Consider the following 20961-nt stretch of genomic DNA (forward strand, 5'->3'; position numbering starts at 1 on the left):
ACTTGAGTGTTAAACTTTGTTTTATAATGTTTCTGTCTGGTGCAAGGTTTTATGTTAAGGGTTTAAAATAAATGTAAGTTGTTGTTGCTCACAGAGTAAATAAGGAGAAACTGTTTCCAGTGGCAGGAGTGGCGGTAACCAGAGGGACACAGATTGAAGAGAATCGGTGAAATAACCAGAGGGGGAGATGAGGAGAATTTATTTTTACACAGCGAGTTGTTGTGATCTGGAACGCGCTGCCTGAAAGGGCGGTGGAAGCAGATTCAATAATAACTTTCAAAAGGGAATTGGATAAATATTTGAAAAGGTGAAAATACAAGATGAAGGGCAAAGAGCAGGGGGAGCGGGACTAAATGGATCATTCTTTCAAAGGGCCAGCACAGATACGAAGGGGTGAATGGCCTCTATCTACACTGCAGAATTCTAATAATGCTGGAATGGGATAGTTGAACGTGCAGGGGGAGACTCATTAATGACTGGTGGGCTTCAGTAATTAGTCCTGGCTCCAGGAGAGAGTCTGAGACAGGGTCAGGGATAGGAAGGTCTCCGGACAATCTCAGGGGGAAGGGGAAAGGGAGGGAGAAAAGAGGGATTGAGTCTGAATTTGACACAGTTCAGAATGTCCCATCCTCTCCCCACTCCAACTGAGACAGAATTAAATAAACGTTGAGAGTAATCTTTCTGATGTTCCCCTTAAGAGTGAGCAGTATTGAGGTGCACACAACGGGAGACATACCAAACTGTCAGGGTTTATCCCAACATGGCTCCCAGGCCAGGAGAACACGCCTCCCACCATCTCACGCCAGGAGAACACGCCTCCCACCATCTCACGCCAGGAGAACACGCCTCCCACCATCTCACGCCAGGAGAACACGCCTCCCACCATCTCACGCCAGGAGAACACGTCTCCCACCATCTCACGCCAGGAGAACACGCCTCCCACCATCTCACGTCAGGAGAACACGCCTCCCACCATCTCACGCCAGGAGAACACGCCTCCCACCATCTCACGCCAGGAGAACACGCCTCCCACCATCTCACGCCAGGAGAACACGTCTCCCACCATCTCACGCCAGGAGAACACGCCTCCCACCATCTCACATCAGGAGAACACGCCTCCCACCATCTCACGCCAGGAGAACACGCCTCCCACCATCTCACGCCAGGAGAACACGCCTCCCACCATCTCACGCCAGGAGAACACGCCTCCCACCATCTCACGCCAGGAGAACACGCCTCCCATCATCTCACGCCAGGAGAACACGCCTCCCACCATCTCTCGCCAGGAGAACACGCCTCCCACCATCTCACGCCAGGAGAACAAGCCTCCCACCATCTCACGCCAGGAAAACACGCCTCCCACCATCTCACACCAGGAGAACACGTCTCCCACCATCTCACGCCAGGAGAACACGCCTCCCACCATCTCACGCCAGGAGAACACGCCTCCCACCATCTCACGCCAGGAGAACACGCCTCCCACCATCTCACGCCAGGAGAACACGCCTCCCACCATCTCACGCCAGGAGAACACACCACCCACCATCTCACACCAGGGGAACACGCCTCCCACCATCTCACGCCAGGAGAACACGCCACCCACCATCTCACGCCAGGAGAACACGCCTCCCACCATCTCACGCCAGGAGAACACGCCTCCCACCATCTCACACCAGGAGAAAATGCCTCCCACCATCTCTCGCCAGGAGAACACGCCTCCCACCATCTTGCACCCTCCATGGGCATTCACATTACCTCCTTAGACATGATGTATCCAACCTCTACATTGTTTGTTTTATTCATTCATATGAATGTGGGCTTCACTGGCTGGGCCAGTATTTATTGCCCATCCATAATTGCCCCTTGAGAAGGTGGTGGTGAATCACCTTCTTGAGCCGCTGCAGTCCATGTGGTGTAGGTACACCCACAGTGCTGTTAGGGAGGGAGTGGGAGCCTGATTCTGATCTTCAAAAACCTGCTCAAAGGGTCACATTTTTAAGGAGCATCTTAAAGGAGGAGAGACAGAGATGGGTGGAGAGTTGTCGAGGTTTAGGGAGGGAATTCCAGAGCTGTAGGTACAACCGGCAATGGTGGAACAATTTAAATCAGGGAGGCTCAAGAGGCCAGTGTTAGAGGAGCACAGAGATTTCCGAGAGTTGTGGGACTGGAGGAGATTACAGAGATAGGTTGGGGTGAGACCATGGAGGGATTTGAAAAGAAGGAAAGAATTTTAAAATGGATCTATTGCTGAATGGGGAGCCAGTGTAGGACAGCGGGTGGTGGATGAATGGGATTGGATGTGAGTTTGGATGCAGAGTTTTTGATGTATTATTCCACGATGAGCCTAACACTGCATTCAGAGACAATTGGTAACTTAGGTTTCTGGATCCTAACACACATCACAAGATTTCAGTGCTTACCTTACCCCTGCACTCTGTGCTACTGGTGTGTGGGAAAGTCTCGACAGCGTTTCAATCACCTGTAAAAACAACATCTCCCATAAGTGAAGCCATCAGTGGTACCACATGGGGTGCAGAGTCTGATTCCCTTCTTAAAAACAAAAAAACTGCGGATGCTGGAAATCCAAAACAAAAACAGAATTACCTGGAAAAACTCAGCAGGTCTGGCAGCATCGGCGGAGAAGAAAAGAGTTGACGTTTCGAGTCCTCATGACCCATCGACAGAAGGGTCGAAGGGTCATGAGGACTCGAAACGTCAACTCTTTTCTTCTCCGCCGATGCTGCCAGACCTGCTGAGTTTTTCCAGGTAATTCTGATTCCCTTCTTGCCTCCCATGTTTGTTGACATTTTTAATGGTTCTCTCTCCACAGGTTCAACCTCCTTTCAGATCAGCTATCGTCACCCCCACTCCTTATAAAAACAACCCCTGACCCCTCTGTCCTCACAAGTGACCATCCTGTCTCCATCAAATCCTTGAATGTGTTGCCACCTCCCAAACCCATTCCCATCTTTCCTGGAACTCCATGTTTGAATCCCTCCAATCAGATTACTGCCCTTTCACAGTAGCAAAACAACCCTTATCAAACTCACAAATGACATCCTGTGTGACTCTGACAGGGGTAAACTTTCCCTCCTCATCCTTCTCGACCTGTCTGCAGCCATTGACATGGTCGTCCACACCATCCTCCTCCAACCCCCTCTCCACTGTCGTCCAGCTGGGGGTAACTGCTCTCGCCTGGTTCTGATCTTATCTATCTAATCATAGCTAGAGAATCACCTGTAATGGTTTCTCTTCCCGCTCCCACACTGTTCCCTCTGGTGTCCCCCTAGGATCTATCCTTGGCCCCTCCTATTTCTCATCGACCTGCTGCCCCTCGGTGACATCATCCTAAAATCCGGCCTTAGTTTCCACATGTACACTGACGATACCCAGCCCCACCTCACCCCCACCTCTCTCAACTCCCCCACTTTCTCCAAATTATCAGACTGTGTATCCGACTGGACTATCCGTACCTGTACAATCCAGTACTGGATGAGAAGAAATTTGCATCAACTAAATTTTGGGAAGACTGAAGCCACTCTTGGTGACAGCTGCAAATTTGGTTGAGAGATACCGACTCCATCCCTCTCTCTGGTAGCAGTCTGAGATAAAGCCACTCTGTTCACATCCTTTTCTCATATTTGATCCTGAGATGAGTTTCCGGCATTATATTTGTGCCTTCACTCCTGTGAAGCAACACTTTGATTTCAAAAGTCTCACCCTTGTTTTCAAATCCCTCCATGGGCTTTCCACTTCCCTATCTCTGGATTCTTAAACCCTCTGAGATCTCAGCATTCCTCTAACAGGGACCTCTTCAACATCTCCAATTTTAACCACTCTACCATTGGCAGCTGAACCCTCAGGTACCTGGACCTCCAGCTCTGGAACTCCCTCTTTAAACCTCTCTGCTTCTCTCCATTGGTTGGACTCATACCTAACACAAAGTAAGATGGTTGTGGTTGTTGGAGGTCAGTCAACTCAGCTCCAGGACATCACTGCAGGAGTTCCTCAGGGTAGTGACCTCGGTCCAACCATCTTCAGCTGCTTCATCAATGACCTTCTTTTCATCATAAGGTCAGAAGTGGGGATGTTCGCTGATGATTGCACAATGTTCAGCACCATTCACAACTCCTCAGATACTGAAGCAGTCCATGTCCAAATGCAGCAAGACCTGGGCAATATCCAGGCTTGGGGCTGACAAGTGGCAAGTAACATTTGCTACAAGGGCAGGTCAGAGGCTGGGAATCCTGCGGTGAGTAACTCACATCTTCAAGGCACAAGTCAGGAGTGTGATGGAATACTCCCCACTTGCCTGGATGAGTGCAGCTCCCACAACACTCAAGAAGCTCGACACCATCCAGGATAAAGCAGCCCACTTGATTGGCACCACATCCACAAACATTCACTCCCTCCACCACTGACGCACAGTAGCAGCAGTGTGTGTACCATCTACAAGATGCACTGCAGGAACTCACCAAGGCTCCTTAGACAGCACCTTCCAAACCCACGATCACTTCCATCTAGAAGGACAAGGGCAGCAGATAGATGGGAACACCACCACCTGGAAGTTCCCCTCCAAGTCACTCACCATCCTGACTTGGAAATATATCACCGGTCCTTCACTGTCACTGGGTCAAAATCCTGGAACTCCCTCCCTAACAGCACTGTGGGTGTACCTACACCACATGGACTGCAGCGGTTCAAGAAGGCAGCTCACCACCACCTTCTCAAGGGCAACTAGGGATGGGCAATAAATGCTGGCCCAGCCAGCGATATCCGTGAAGGAATGAAAAAAAATTTTCTCACCATATTCAAAACAATCATTAAAACCTACATATTAAAGTTAAGTTTTGGTTTCCTGTCCAAAAATATCTTTATGTGGCTAAATCTCATTTTCTTTAAAGCGTATCTTTTGAACAACATTGGGATTTTTTTTTTAAATCCTGAGATGTGGATATTGTTGGCTGGGCTAACATTTATTACCCATCCCCAAAGAGCAGCAGGTTTCCTTCTGTTAAGGACATTAGAGAACCAGATGAATTTCTACAACAATGTTCTCATGGCAACCATCAGGCTTTTTATTACAGATCTTTACTGAATTCAAATTCTACCATTTGCTGTGGCGGGATTCAAACCCGGGTCCCCAAGCAATAGTCTGAGGGGGGAATCACTAGGTTACTAGTCTAATGATAATACCACTATGCCACTTCAGTAGTACTACACGGTCGGAGGGGCAGTACTGAGGGAGTACTGCACTGTCAGAGGGTTAGCAATGAGGGAGTGCTGCACTGTCAGAGAGTCAGTACTGAGGGAGTGCTGCACTGGCAGAGGGACAGTACTGAGGGAGTGCTGCACTGTCAGAGGGTCAGTACTGAGGGAGTGCTGCACTGTCAGAGGGTCAGTACTGTGGGAGTGCTGCACTGTCAGAGGGTTAGCAATGAGGGAGTGCTGCACTGTCAGAGGGTCAGTGCTGAGGGAGTGCTGCACTGTCAGAGAGTCAGTACTGAGGGAGTGCTGCACTGTCAGAGGGTCAGTACTGAGGGAGTGCTGCACTCTCAGAGGGTCAGTACTGAGGGAGAGCTGCACTGTCAGAGGGTCAGTGCTGAGGGAGTGCTGCGCTGTCAGAGGGTCAGTGCTGAGGGAGTGCTGCACTCTCAGAGAGTCAGTACTGAGGGAGTGCTGCACTGTCAGAGGGTCAGTACTGAGGGAGTGCTGCACTGTCAGAGGGTCAGTACTGAGGGAGTGCTGCACTGTCAGAGGGTCAGTACTGAGGGAGTGCTGCACTGGCAGAGGGACAGTACTGAGGGAGTGCTGCACTGTCAGAGGGTCAGTACTGAGGGAGTGCTGCACTGTCAGAGGGTCAGTACTGTGGGAGTGCTGCACTGTCAGAGGGTTAGCAATGAGGGAGTGCTGCACTGTCAGAGGGTCAGTGCTGAGGGAGTGCTGCACTGTCAGAGAGTCAGTACTGAGGGAGTGCTGCACTGTCAGAGGGTCAGTACTGAGGGAGTGCTGCACTCTCAGAGGGTCAGTACTGAGGGAGAGCTGCACTGTCAGAGGGTCAGTGCTGAGGGAGTGCTGCGCTGTCAGAGGGTCAGTGCTGAGGGAGTGCTGCACTCTCAGAGAGTCAGTACTGAGGGAGTGCTGCACTGTCAGAGGGTCAGTACTGAGGGAGTGCTGCACTGTCAGAGGGTCAGTACTGAGGGAGTGCTGCACTGTCAGAGGGTCAGTACTGAGGGAGTGCTGCACTGTCAGAGGGTCAGTACTGAGGGAGTGCTGCACTGTCAGAGGGTCAGTACTGAGGGAGTGCTGCACTGTTGGAGGGTCAGTGCTGAGGGAGTGCTGCACTCTCAGAGAGTCAGTACTGAGGGAGTGCTGCACTGTCAGAGGGTTAGCAATGAGGGAGTGCTGCACTGTCAGAGAGTCAGTACTGAGGGAGTGCTGCACTGGCAGAGGGACAGTACTGAGGGAGTGCTGCACTGTCAGAGGGTCAGTACTGAGGGAGTGCTGCACTGTCAGAGGGTCAGTACTGTGGGAGTGCTGCACTGTCAGAGGGTTAGCAATGAGGGAGTGCTGCACTGTCAGAGGGTCAGTGCTGAGGGAGTGCTGCACTGTCAGAGAGTCAGTACTGAGGGAGTGCTGCACTGTCAGAGGGTCAGTACTGAGGGAGTGCTGCACTCTCAGAGGGTCAGTACTGAGGGAGAGCTGCACTGTCAGAGGGTCAGTGCTGAGGGAGTGCTGCGCTGTCAGAGGGTCAGTGCTGAGGGAGTGCTGCACTCTCAGAGAGTCAGTACTGAGGGAGTGCTGCACTGTCAGAGGGTCAGTACTGAGGGAGTGCTGCACTGTCAGAGGTCAGTACTGAGGGAGTGCTGCACTGTCAGAGGGTCAGTACTGAGGGAGTGCTGCACTGGCAGAGGGACAGTACTGAGGGAGTGCTGCACTGTCAGAGGGTCAGTACTGAGGGAGTGCTGCACTGTCAGAGGGTCAGTACTGTGGGAGTGCTGCACTGTCAGAGGGTTAGCAATGAGGGAGTGCTGCACTGTCAGAGGGTCAGTGCTGAGGGAGTGCTGCACTGTCAGAGAGTCAGTACTGAGGGAGTGCTGCACTGTCAGAGGGTCAGTACTGAGGGAGTGCTGCACTCTCAGAGGGTCAGTACTGAGGGAGAGCTGCACTGTCAGAGGGTCAGTGCTGAGGGAGTGCTGCACTGTCAGAGGGTCAGTGCTGAGGGAGTGCTGCACTCTCAGAGAGTCATACTGAGGGAGTGCTGCACTGTCGGAGGGTCAGTGGTGAGGGAGTGCTGCACTGTCAGAGGGTCAGTACTGAGGGAGTGCTGCACTGTCAGAGGGTCAGTACTGAGGGAGTGCTGCACTGTCAGAGGGTCAGTACTGAGGGAGTGCTGCACTGTCAGAGGGTCAGTACTGAGGGAGTGCTGCACTGTTGGAGGGTCAGTGCTGAGGGAGTGCTGCACTCTCAGAGAGTCAGTACTGAGGGAGTGCTGCACTGTCAGAGGGTCAGTACTGAGGGAGTGCTGCACTGTCAGAGGGTCAGTACTGAGGGAGTGCTGCACTGTCAGAGGGTCAGTACTGAGGGAGTGCTGCACTGTCAGAGGGTCAGTACTGAGGGAGTGCTGCACTGTCAGAGGGTCAGTACTGAGGGAGTGCTGCACTGTCAGAGGGTCAGTACTGAGGGAGTGCTGCACTGTCAGAGGGTCAGTACTGAGGGAGTGCTGCACTGTCAGAGGGTCAGTACTGAGGGAGTGCTGCACTGTCAGAGGGTCAGTACTGAGGGAGTGCTGCACTGTCAGAGGGTCAGTACTGAGGGAGTGCTGCACTGTTGGAGGGTCAGTACTGAGGGAGTGCTGCACTGTCGGAGGGTCAGTACTGAGGGAGCGCTGCACTGTCAGAGGGTCAGTACTGAGGGAGTGCTGCACTGTCAGAGGGTCAGTACTGAGGGAGTGTTGCACTGTCAGAGGGTCAGTACTGAGGGAGTGCTGCACTGTCAGAGGGTCAGTACTGAGGGAGTGCTGCACTGTCGGAGGGTCAGTACTGAGGGAGCGCTGCACTGTCAGAAGGGCAGTACTCAGTCTGGCTCGTTTAACTGGTCTAGCCAGTGATGCACACTCGCTGTGACTGAACTTGAAATGTGAAATGTTTAAGTGGTGGGTGTGGTCCCAATGGTGACACCTACTTTCTCCTGGTCTTTGTGAAGTTTCTTCATTTTGTTGGAGCCACACTCAGCAGTTTATACGTTCAAACCGATCAATGCCCTTTGGTCATATCCTGGTCTCGCTCCTTAACTCAGCTCCCAGTGATTCCTGTCTCTGTCCCTAATCCCAGCTTCTCCACGGGATCTTGCTGTGCACAATTTGGGTGTCACATTTTTTACTTTACACCAGTTTCTCCACCTCAGAAGTGATATTTGTGTGAACATCTTTGGGCCGATCTGAGATGGTGAAAGGTACCACAGACTTGCCAGTGTTGTTTTTTTATTTTTGGAAGTGAGAGCCAAGAGAATTCAGAGTCATTTCTGAAGCTTTGGTGAATAAATTCCTTGTGAAGCCTGAATTCGGAATAGACCCTCCGCTTTTTCCTGTTTCTGTCGTAGCTCCATCCTCTGTCAATATTCTCCGCCTCACAATCTCCTTTCACAATTCTCTTGACTTCCTCTTTCCAATTACTATTTTTACCTCAGTGACTCTCACTCACCCGATAAACACACAAACACAGTCAGCAATTCAGCCTTGGGAGAGATTCCCTTACCGGCTCCATGTGCCTGTCACCCTGTGACCATTACAATCAGACTGGGCCCCTCCCCTGGTGCTCTGGGGGGGGACTGGCCTGTGAAACGTTTGGAATGAGGAGCAGCGGAGACAGGCTCCCCCTGAGTCGTGTGACTCAGATTGTAGCTGATGTGGACCCCAGCTCCATTCGCCCACCTTTGCTCTATATTCCCTGATACTCTCCCCTGAGAAAACTCTATCAATCTCTATTCTGAAATGATTAGTTAACTCTCAAAATTCACAGCTTTCTGGGGGAGAGAGTTCCAGATTCCCATCCCCTCTGGGTGAAGAATTGCTTCCTGACATCACCCTGAACAGCCTGGTTCTCATTTTATCCTTCTGCCCCCTTGTTCCAGACTCCCCCAGATCCCCAACACCCCCACAGCCCCAACCAGAGGAAATAGTTTCGAGGTATCTGTTCTGTCAAAGCCTTTCAATCATCTTCAACACTTTGATTGCACCACCCCTTAATCTTCGTTAACTGCTCTCCCACCCTGTCCTGCCATATTCAATGACTTATGCACATATACCCTCAGCTCCCTCTGCTCTTCCATCCATTTTAGAATTGTCCCCTTTATTTTATATTCTCTCTCCATGCTCTTCCCACTAAAATGAACCACTTCACATTTCTCTACATCGTACTTCCTCTGCCACCTGACAACCCACTCCAGCAACTTCTCTCTGCCTCCTGACCTTCTCCACTGCCCTCCTCGCAGTCACAATGCTTCCAAGGTTTGTATCATCTGCAAATTTTGGAATTGTGCCCACTACCCCAAGGTCTAGGCCACTAATATTTATCAGGAAAAGCAAGGGTCCTAACACTGACCCCTGGGGAACTCCACTACAAACCTTCCTCCAGCCTGAAAAACATCCATTAACCACCGCTCTCTATTTCCTGTCACTCAGCCTATTCCATAACCACGACATTTTGCTTGATTATATCGAATGTTCTGACATTTTGTTCGATTTTATCTGGGAATTGTTGATCTGTGAACAAATCATCAGTGGAAATCTCAGTGGAAAGTAAATGGATTCAGACCTTGTTGTTGCACAATGCCACACTGGATTGGCTAGTACCATAGCTCAGGATCAGATTGGATTTAATGAGTTTAATTATCAGTTTAAGTTAAACAGTATTCTCACGGAAATGGGCAGGGGCAGCTTCAAGTACACCACAAAGTAAAAAGATATAGAATTACATAATTCCCAGCACAGAAAAAGGCCACATGGACTGCAGCGGTTCAAGAAGGCAGCTCACCACCACCTTCTCAAGGGTAATTAGGGATGGGCAATAAATGCTGGCCCAGCCAGCGAAGCCCACATTCCATGAAAGAATTTGTAAAAACGGGTCCATGCCAGTCTCTCAGTGCCACACACGCCTCCTCCCTGTACTGTTCTTTTCAAAAGGCATTTCACAAGTCTCCACATCAAAGGTCATTACATACAGTAAGTGCTGATGGTGTCGGGTCACTACATACAGTGTCGGGTCACTACATACAGTGTCGGGTCACTAGACACAGTGTCGGGTCACTACATACAGTGTCGGGTCATTACATACAGTGTCGGGTCACTACATACAGTGTCGGGTCACTACATACAGTGTTGGGTCACTATATACAGTGTTGGGTCACTACATACAGTGTCGGGTCACTAGATACAGGGTCGGGTCACTACATACAGTGTCGGGTCACGGCATACAGGGTCCGGTCATTACATACAGTGTCGGGTCACTAGATACAGTGTCGGGTCACTACATACAGTGTCGGGTCACTACATACAGGGTCCGGTCACTACATACAGTGTCGGGTCACTACATACAGTGTCGGGTCACTACATACAGTGTTGGGTCACTACATACAGTGTTGGGTCACTACATATAGTGTCAGGTCTTTACATACAGTGTTGGGTCACTACATACAGTGTCGGGTCACTACATACAGTGTTGGGTCACTACATACAGTGTCGGGTCATTACATACAGTAAGTGCTGACAGTGTCAGGGGGTAACATGTTAGATAGAGCATAGAGGATCGGCTGGGCAAAATGAAGCAGAGAATAGGGACAAATGGGTCTTTTACAGGTTGGTAAGAAGTGATGAACGGATGGAGTGCCACAGGGATCAGCTCTGGAGCCTCAGTGATTTCCACCCCATATCAATCACTTGGATGAAGGGAGCAAATGTGAGGTAGCTAAATTTACCGATGACATCAAGATAGGAAAGTATGTTGTCCAGAGGAGGAAGAGAGTCTGAAAGGGGATTTAGACAGGTTAAGTGAGTGGGCAAAAATTTGGTAGATGGAGTATAATGTGGAAAATGTGAACCTGTCCACTTTGGCAGGAAGAATAGAAAAGCAGCAAATTATTTAAATGGAGAGAGATTCCAGAATTCAGAGGTACAGAGGGACCTGGGTGTCCTGGTACATAAATCATAAGAAGTGAGTATGCAGATACAGCAAATGATTAGGAAGGCAAATGGAACATTTGTGTTTATTGCAAGGGGAATGGAATATAAAATTTGGGATGTTTTATTACAGTTGTACAGTTGGTGAGACCGCATCTGGAGTATTGTGTACAGTTTTTGTCACCTTATTTAAGAAAGGATATAATTGCATTAGAAGCAGTTCAGAGGAGACTCACTCGCTGATGCCTGGGCAGGGTTTTGAGGTCGGTGTGCGGGTACGATCAGAGGGTCTGGGAGCGGCCGGAGGGCACTGACAGGAGTGTGGGCAAACTCCCCGAAGGCAGAGAGCTACCTCAGGGAGCTGAAGACTTCAAAAGGATTAAACAAAGATTTTAAAATCAGATCAAAGGTGTCCAAGCATCACAAACACCTCAAATATACCTTGTAAAAATTCTGTCCACAGATTTTAATTTGTTTTATTTAATAACGGAGATTTCATGGCATCTGTGGAGGAATAGGTTTTGATGAAAAATGAGAAGGCTGCTTCACCCGTCTGCCACGAAAAATCGGAGACAGTTACAACCTTAATGGGCTTAGCTTCCCTCATAATTGTCAGTGGGCCCACTCCCAACTTTCACCTGTGCCCACCAACCAAAATATCACCCAAGCACGGGATGATGTTGGGACCTGAAAATTCTGCCCTGGGATAGGGCGTTTATCTTATGGGGAAAGGCTAGAGAGGCCGGGCCTGTTGCCATTGGAGTTTCGAAGAGTGATAGGTTACCTCGTTGAAACATATCAGAGGCTCAGAGGATATTTCTCCTCCTGCAGGAATCTCGAATTAGTAGTGACCCAGTTTAAAAATAAGGGGTTTCCTATTTAAGATGGACATGGGAAGGAGTTTTTTCTTGAAGAGGGTCATGAATCTTTGCAACTCTCTTCCCCAGGGACCAGTGGAGGCAGGGCCAATGTATATTTTTAAGGCTGATGGACATGGATTCTTGACTAACAAGGGAGTCAAAGGTTATTGGGGGCAGGTGGAATATGGATTTGAGGCCATAATCAGATCAGCCATGATCTTATTGAAAGGTGGAGCAGGCTTGAGGGGCTGAATGGCCTACTCCTGCTCCTTTTTTGTATGTTTGTATGTCCCTCATCCAACCTCCCCTTAAATGTATGTACGCTATTCACCTCAACCACTCCCTGAAGTAGCGAGCTCCACATTATCACCACTCTCTGGACAAAGAAAACTCTCCTGAATTCCTGATTGGATTTATTAGTTATTATCTCAGGTTGATGACTTTGAGCTTTAATCTCCCTTGTGGTTGGAAACAGCTTTTCTACATCTAACCGATCAAACCCTCTCTGATCTTAAAGGCCTCTATCGCCCATCAGTCTTCTCCTCTCTAGAGCAAAGAGCCACAGCTTGTTCAATCTTTCTTGGTAGTTATAATGCCTCCATTCCAAAAGCATCCTTGTATAATTATCGTGCCAGCTTCAGGAGGGCGAGCAGAGAGCAGCCTCAGGACAGGGGTAGCAGTACGCCTAGTTTGGAGGGGGGTGTCTCGCCACCCCTTCCCCTCCCACCCAGTATCAGGGACACAGCATCCAGTGATCCAGCATCATATGGTTCAAGCCTCACAAAGTCACTGTGTCCAATTTCCCAACAGCATTACAGGGGCAGGTTCTTACAGGAGAAATTAAACAGAACAATAACAACTTGTATTTGTGCAGCACCCTTAACAATTTAAAATGTCCAAAGGTGTTTTGCAGGAACATAATTGGGTAAATATTGGTGCTGAGTCACGAGAGGAGATATTAGGTAGTCAAAGGGAGGTTTTAAGGAGCATCTTAAATGAAGAAAGAGAGAGCAGTAGGGAGGCAGAGAGCTTTATGGAGGGATCTCCTGAGCTTAGAGCCCAGGTAACCGAAGTGGAGTAATCGAAATCAGGATTGTTCAAAAGGCCAGAATTAGAGGAACACAGAGATCTTGGGCAGTTATGGGGCTGAAGCCGATTATAGAGATAGGAAGGGGGTAAAACCATGGGGAGATTTTAAAACAAGGATGAGATTTTTTAAGTTAACGTATTGCTTAACTGAGAGCCAATGTAAGTCAGTGGGAACAGGGGTGTAGGGAAACAGGACTCGGTGTGAGTTAAAACATGGACAGCAGCATCTGACAGGTAATGTATAGAACTTGGCTGAATGCTAATTGTTTAAAAGGTAAGCCCACCAAGTCATGAGGGTGAAGCTGTGCAATAGATATTAATATTGGATATGAACCTATGGCTTGGACTATGTAGCAAAACTACTCTGCACTGACTTGGATTGCATGGCTGAGCTGGGGTTCAGAGTGGAGGGAAAGTGAGATGCCAGGAACGTGTTTTTAAATTTATTCTTTCATGGGACGTAGGCGTCGCTGGCAAGGTCAACATTTGTTGCTCATCCCTAATTGCCCTTGAACCTTGAACTTGCTAGACCATTTCAGAGGGCAGTTAACAGTCAACCAGATCCAGGCAGCATCTGTGGAGAGAGAAATAGAGCTAACATTTTGAATCTGTCTGACTCTTCTTCAAGAGAAGTCATAGGGATTCGGAATGTTAACTCTGTTTCTCTTTCCACAGATGCTGTCAGACCTGCTGAGATTTTCCAGCATTTTCTGTTTTTAACTTCTGATTTCCAGCATTTTGCTTTTATTGTATAAGAGTCAACCACATTGTTGTGGGTCTGGAGTCACATGTAGGTCAGACCAGGTAAGGATGGCAGATTTCCTTCCCTAAAGGGCATTAGTGACCCAGATGGGGTTTTACAACAATCGATGATAGTTTCATGGTCACCATTACTGTGACTAGCTTTATAATTCCAGATTTTATTAACTGAATTTAAAGTCCACCAGCTGCTGTGGTGGGATTTGAACCCGTGTCCCCAGAACGTTAGCCTGAGCCTCTGGGTTATAGGCCCAGGGGCATTAGCACTATGGTACTATCTCCCCCAAACAGTTGTGTCTGGAGGTGACATTGATGAGCTTTTTATATTGGTTCAGTCAGGGATAGCACTGGAATTGAACAATAAGATCAGAGAGGATACAGATGAATAACAGGAAGTCCTGTGAGGAATTCTGCTCACTTCCTGCCCTTGCCTGGACCAGTTGGTTATCAGAGTGTTCTCAATGGAACAGAAAGAATATTGAACGTCAAACGCTGGCTGGGGGAATGCCAACAGCTGCACAGTGAGCTGACCACACATCTCCTGCCAACAGCTAAAAACCCTCTCGTGCTTTTACTTCAGCTCATTGTTTACTTTTTTCAAAACCAAAAGAACTCCCACTTTTTCATTCAAAGATTACTGCATCTGGCTATTACACAGGATTACATAAAATGTCCAGCATTCGGCCCAACTGCTGCACATGATCCTCCTCCAGCCCCTCTTCATCTCACCCCCATCAGCATAGCCTTCTACTCCTTTCTCCCTCGTGTGTTTACCCAGCTTCCTCTTCAATACATCGACACTGCTCACCTCAACCACTCCGTGTGGCAGTGAGTTCCACATTTCTTTTATTCTTTCATGGGATGTGGGTGTCACTGGCACGGCCAGAATTTATCACCCTGTCCTAAACACCCTTGAGAAAGTGTCAAAAATGGCAAGTGTTCAATCGAATTCTTGCAACTCTCTGGTTAAAGAGGTTTCTCATGAATTCCATGTTGTAATTATTAGTAAATATCTTATATTTATGGCCCTTAGTTTTAGTCTTTCCAATAGGTGGAAACATTTTCTCCAGATATTCCACATCAAACTCTTTCAGAGTCCTAAAGCCCTCTGTTAGGTCACCCCCAGAGAGTTCCAGCCTTCCCTGATAATTTCAACTGCTCAGTTCTGGTAATAGAGACCTCAGTCACCACAGCCGACATGGAACACGGCGGCAAATGTGAACACAATCCAGAGCAAACCTTGGAGCTGAGATATTCTGTCTGATACTTGAACCATGCCGACTTAAAAGCTTCCCATCAAAGTGAATCTATTTCTATTTCAGTTTGTGCTGATGGGAAGAGATTGATGTGACAGGGATGTGCTTTTGTACACAGCCTCCGAATCCTGCCATGTTTCACATACACTAAGTTACTGTGAAGGACAGGGACTGGTGTGAAGGAAATGAGCAACCAGGAATAGCAGACACACAGTATTGAATACATGACTAGTTCAATATCTAACCAGTTGTAACAGCCACCAGTTCCAATACAGACCAGTTACAACAATAGCCAGCCAAAATGCCCACCAGCTATAGTCCAGATCTGTTAGAACACTACACCTCACGGACTGCAGCAGCTCACCACCAGCCTCACAAGGACAATTATGGGGAGGCAATGGCGAAGTGGGATTGTCACTGGACTAATAATCCAGAAACCCAGAGTAATGCTCTGGGGACCCGGGTTCAAACCCCACCACCGCAGATGGTGGAATTTGAATTCAATAAAAATCTGGAATTAAAAACCTAATGATGACCATGGAACCATTGTCGATTGTTGTGAAAACCCATCTGGTTCAATAATGTCCAAAAATCTGCTGTCCCTACCTGGTCTGGCCTACATGTGACTCCAGACCCACAGCAATGTGGTTGACTCTGAAATGGCTGAGCCAGACACTCAGTTATAACAAACCACTACAAAGTCACAAAAAAGGAATGAAACTGGACGGACCACCCGGCATTGACCGAGACACCGGAAACAACAGCGGCAAACTCAGCCCTGTCAACCCTGAAAAGTCCTCCTTACTAACATCTGGGGGTTAGTGCCAAAATTGGGAGAGCGTCTCACAGACTAGGCAAGGAACAGCCTGACATAGTCATCCTCACGGAATCATACCTTACAGATAATGTCCCAGACACCACTATCACCATCCCTGGGTATGTCCTGTCCCACTGGCAGGACAGACCCAGCAGAGGTGGGGGCACAGGGTATACAGTCAGGAGGGAGTTGCCCTGGGAGTCCTCAACATCAACTCTGGGCCCCATGAAGTCTCATGGAATCAGGTCAAATATGGGCAAGGAAACCTCCTGTTGATTACCACATACCGCCCTCCCTCAGCTGATGAATCAGTGCTTCCTCCATGTTGAACATCACTTGGAGGAACCACTGAGGGTAGCAAAGGTGCAGAATATACTCTGGGTGGGGACTTCAATGTCCATCACCATGAGTGGCTCGGTAGCACCACAACTGACCGAGCTGGCCGAGTCCTAAAGGACATCGCGGCTAGACTGGGTCTGCGGCAGGTGCTGAGGGAACCAACAAGAGGGAAAAATATATTTGACCTCATCCTCACCAACCTGCCTGCTGCAGATGTATCTGTCCATGACAGTATCGGTAGGAGTGACCACTGCACAGTCATTGTGGAGATGCAGTTCCCCCTTCACATTGAGGATACCCGCCATCGTGTTGTGTGGCACTACCACCGCGTTAAATGGGATAGATTTCAAATGGATCTAGCAACTCAAGACTGGGCATCCATGAGGCGCTGTGGGCCATCAGCAGCAGCAGAATTGTACTCGAACACAATCTGTAACTTCATGGCCCGGCATATCCCCCACTCTACCATTACCATCAAGCCAGGGGATCAACCCTGGTTCAATGAAGAGTGCAGGAGGGCATGTCAGGAGCAGCACCAGGCATACCTAAAAATGAGGTGTCAACCTGGTGAAGCTATAACACAGGAATACTTGTGTGACAAACAGCATAAGCAGCAAGTGATAGACAGAGCTAAGCGATCCCACAACCAACGGATCAGATCTAAGCTCTGCAGTCCTGCCACATCCAGTTGTGAATGGTGGTGGACAATTAAACAACTCACTAGAGGAGGAGGCTCCACAAATATCCCCATCCTCAATGATAGGGGAGCTCAGTGCAACAGATAAGGCATTTGCTACAAACTTCAGCCAGAAGTGCCAAGTGGATGATCCATCTCAGCCTCCTCCGGAGCTCCCCAGCATCACAGATGCCAGTCTCTAGCCAATTCGATTCACTCCATGTGATATCAAGAAATGGCTGAAGGCACTGGATACTGCAAAGGCTATGGACCCTGACAATATTCCGGCAATAGCACTGAAGACTTATACTCCAGAACTTGCTGTGCCCCTAGCCAAGCTGTTCCAGTACAGCTACAACACTGGCATCTACCCAGCTATGTGGACTATTGCCCAGGTGTGTCCTGTACATAAAAACCAGGAAAAATGCAACCCAGCCAATTACTGCCCCATCAGTCTACTGTCAATCGCCAGTAAAGTAATGGAAAGGGTCATCAACAGTGCTATCAAGCAGCACTTGCTTAGCAATAACCTGCTCACTGACACCCAGTTTGGGTTCCACCAGGGCCACTCAGATCCTGACCTCATTATAGCCTTGGTTCAAACATGGACAAAAGAGCTGAACTCCTGAGGTGAGGTGAGAGTGGCTGCCCTTGACATCAAGGCAGCATTTGACCGAGTGTGGCATCAAGGACCCCTAGCTAAACTGGAGTCAATGGGAATCAGAGGGAAAACTCTCTGCTGGTTGGAGTCATACCCAGCACAAAGGAAGATGGTTGTGGTTGTTGGAGATCAGTCATCTCAGCTCCAGGACATCACTGCAGGAGTTCTTCAGGGTAGTGTCCTTGGCCCAACCATCTTCAACATCTAAATTCTGCCCGAGGTCAGGAGCTGAGTGGCCCTGGCGGAACCCAAACTGGGCATCAGTGAGCAGTTTATTGCTAAGCAAGTGCCACTTGATAGCACTGTTGATGACCCCTTCCATTACTTTACAGATGATCAAGTGTAGACTGATGGGGCGGTAACTGGCCGGGTTGGATTTGTCCTGCTTTTTATGTACAGGACATACCTGGGCAATTTTCCACATAGCCGGGTAGATGCCAGTGTTGTAGCTGAACTGGAACAGCTTGGCTAGGGGTGTGGCAAGTTCTGGAGCACAAGTCTTCAGTACTATTGGCGGAATATTGTCAGGGCCCATAGCCTTTTGCAGTATCCAATGCCTTCAGCTGTTTCTTGATATCACGTGGAGTGAATCGAATTGGCTGAAGACTGGCATCTGTGATGCTGGGGACCTCCGGAGGAGGCCGAGATGGATCATCTACTTGGCACTTCTAGCTGAAGATCGTAACAAATGCTTCAGCCTTATCTTTTGTACTAATGTGCTGGGCTCCTCCATCATTGAGGATGGGGATATTGTGGAGGCTCCTCCTCCAGCGAGTTGTTAAGTTGTCCTCCACTATTCATGACTGGATGTGGTTCACTCATTCCCTTTAAGGAGGGGAATCTGCCATACTTACATACTAAGTCCTGTCAATGCATCAACAATTACACTGTCAAGGTCCAATAACAATCATCTTGTTGACTGACAATTACATGGGATAGCAATTACATTGTTAAGACAATTGCACTGTCAAAACAGGCAATGGACTTTGGCTCACCCAAGCTTGTTCTGGGGGAGAGATATCCGGCTGCAGTAAAACTGGAGGCAAAGGTCATGCCAAAGTAAAGATTTGCTCTTGCAGAGCAGGTCTCTAGTTCCCTGTTGGCTGTTTGCACCAGCTGCTGCGCAATGGTCACTATGCCGAGCATGCCAGGGCCAGAGTTCCCCTCTACCTGGCTGCTGTCGTTGAGTACCTGACGGCCAAGGTCCTCGAGCCGGCTGACACTGGCTAGGGACAACAAGAAGACCCGTTTCACCCTCGCCACCTGCAGCTCACCATCCGCAACAATGAGGAGCTCAACAAGCTGCCGGGAGGGGTCACCATAGCCCAGGGTGGGGTCCTGCCCAACATCCAGGCTGTGCTGCTGCCCAAGTAAACTGGCCACCCCAGCAAGGTTTATGCCCGAAGGGATCCTGTATCCCAGGATACTAAAGGAAGTGGAGTTGGAGATAGCGGACGGGTTTGTCATAATCCCGCAACATTCCCAAGATGCAGGGGAAGTGCCAGAGGATTGGAGAATGTCAAATGTGACACCCTGGTTCAAGAAAGGATATGAGGACAATCCCAGCAACTACAGACTGGTCAGTTTAATATCAGTGATGGGTAAGATTTTAGAAACAGTAATCAGGAAAGAAAATTAACAGGCACCTATAGAGATTTGTGTTAATTAAGGAGAGCCAGCACCATAAGACCATAGAATGTAGGAGCACAAGTAGGCCATTCGGCCCATCGAGTCTGCTCTGCCATTCAATGAGATCATGGCTGATCTGATTCTCCTCAACTCCACTTTCCTGCCTTTTCCCCATAACCCTTGTTTCTCTTACTGATTAAAAATGTCTACCTCAGCCTTGAATATACTTAACGATCCAGCCTCTACAGCCCTCTGCGGTAAAGAATTCCACAGATACACTACCCTCAGAGAAGAAATTCCTCCTCATCTCTGTTTTAAATGGGTGACCCCTTACTCTTGAGATTGTGCCCTTTGGTCCTAGACTCTCCCACAAGGGGAAACAACCTCTCAGCATCTCCCCTGTCAAGCCCCCTAAGAATCTTATATGTTTCAATAAGGTCGTCTCTCATTCTTCTAAACTCCAATAAGTACAGGCCCAACCTACTCAACGTCTCCTCATAAGAAATTCCCTCCATACCCAGAATCAACCTAGTGAACCTTCTCTGAACTGCCTCCAATGCCAATATATCTTTCCTTAGATAGGGGACCAAAACTGTTCACAGTATTCTAGGTGTGGTCTAACTAGTGCCTTGTATAGTTTTAGCAAGACCTCCCTATTTTTATACTCCATTCCCTTTGAAACAAAGGCCAACATTCCATTTCCCTTCCCTATTATCTGTTGAGCTTGTATGTTAGCTTTTTGTGATTGATGTATGAGGACCCCCAAATCCCTCTGTGCTGCAGCTTTCTGCAGCCGTTCTCCACTGGTTTGTAAAAGACTGATTGTGTTTGTCTAATCAAATTGAATGTTTTTATGAAGTAACAGAGATTGTTGATGAAGGAAATAAAGGGAATCTGATTGGCCGGCAGCTCTCTAAGGCGGGGCTTCCTCCTGAGTGAGGGGCGGAAGTCCCGCCTCCAGAAAATTAATTGGAGCATGAAATAGTTATGGGGCAGGGCAGTATTGGTGGGGGTGTATTCTCTGCCGACTCTTTGGAAGGCAGGAAGGGAAACCCCACCATCCTAAAAATCCTGGCTGTAAAAAGCTGGTTAAAAAATATTGAAGAGGAACTTTTTTACACAGCAAGGAGAACTTGCATCTGACAAGGGCGGAGGAAGCAGAGAAGATGAATGGTTTTGAAAGGAAATTGGATGGGTACTTGAGGGAAATAAACGTGCAGGGCTATAGGGTGGGGAATGGCACTACAGAGAGCATGCATGGATTCAATGGGCTGAATGTCCTCCTTCTGTGCCGTAAATAAATCACCACTGACAAAAAAAACTGTCATGGAAAGGGTGCAGGATGACATGATGCATCAGCAGACAATGAACCAATGATCCGCCTTTTGGCAGAACATACATTAATGATTGAATGGACGGACAGATGGATGCACTATGATGACTCTGTGACTCCATAAGGCTGAGATAGAGGCTGTTAAAATTATGAAGTGCTTTGATAGGGTCGACGTAGAGAAAATGTTTCTACATATAAAGGGTCCAAAGTTGGGACCATTACTACACGATAGCCACTAATAAATCCAATTGGAAATTCGGTACAACCCTCTTTGCCTAGAGAGTGCGGAGACTGTGGAACTCACACCCACAGGGAGTGGTTTATAGATGGTTTGAAGGGGAAACTGGATAAACACATGAGAGAGAA

General features: G+C 48.5%; 1 protein-coding gene across 2 annotated transcripts in view; it reads right to left on the bottom strand.

Annotated features, from left to right (window-relative positions):
- Positions 1-20961, bottom strand: part of LOC121289454 (guanine nucleotide exchange factor VAV3) — a 232193-nt gene that overhangs the window by 121685 nt on the left and 89547 nt on the right. For both annotated transcript variants that reach the window (XM_041208960.1, XM_041208959.1), the window contains exon 3: positions 2421-2479. In XM_041208960.1, the coding sequence (XP_041064894.1) occupies positions 2421-2479 (59 nt within the window). The remainder of the gene's footprint in view (positions 1-2420; positions 2480-20961) is intronic.

The sequence above is a fragment of the Carcharodon carcharias genome, chromosome 16 (assembly GCF_017639515.1).
Source record: "Carcharodon carcharias isolate sCarCar2 chromosome 16, sCarCar2.pri, whole genome shotgun sequence".
Classification (NCBI taxonomy): Eukaryota; Metazoa; Chordata; class Chondrichthyes; order Lamniformes; family Lamnidae; genus Carcharodon; species Carcharodon carcharias.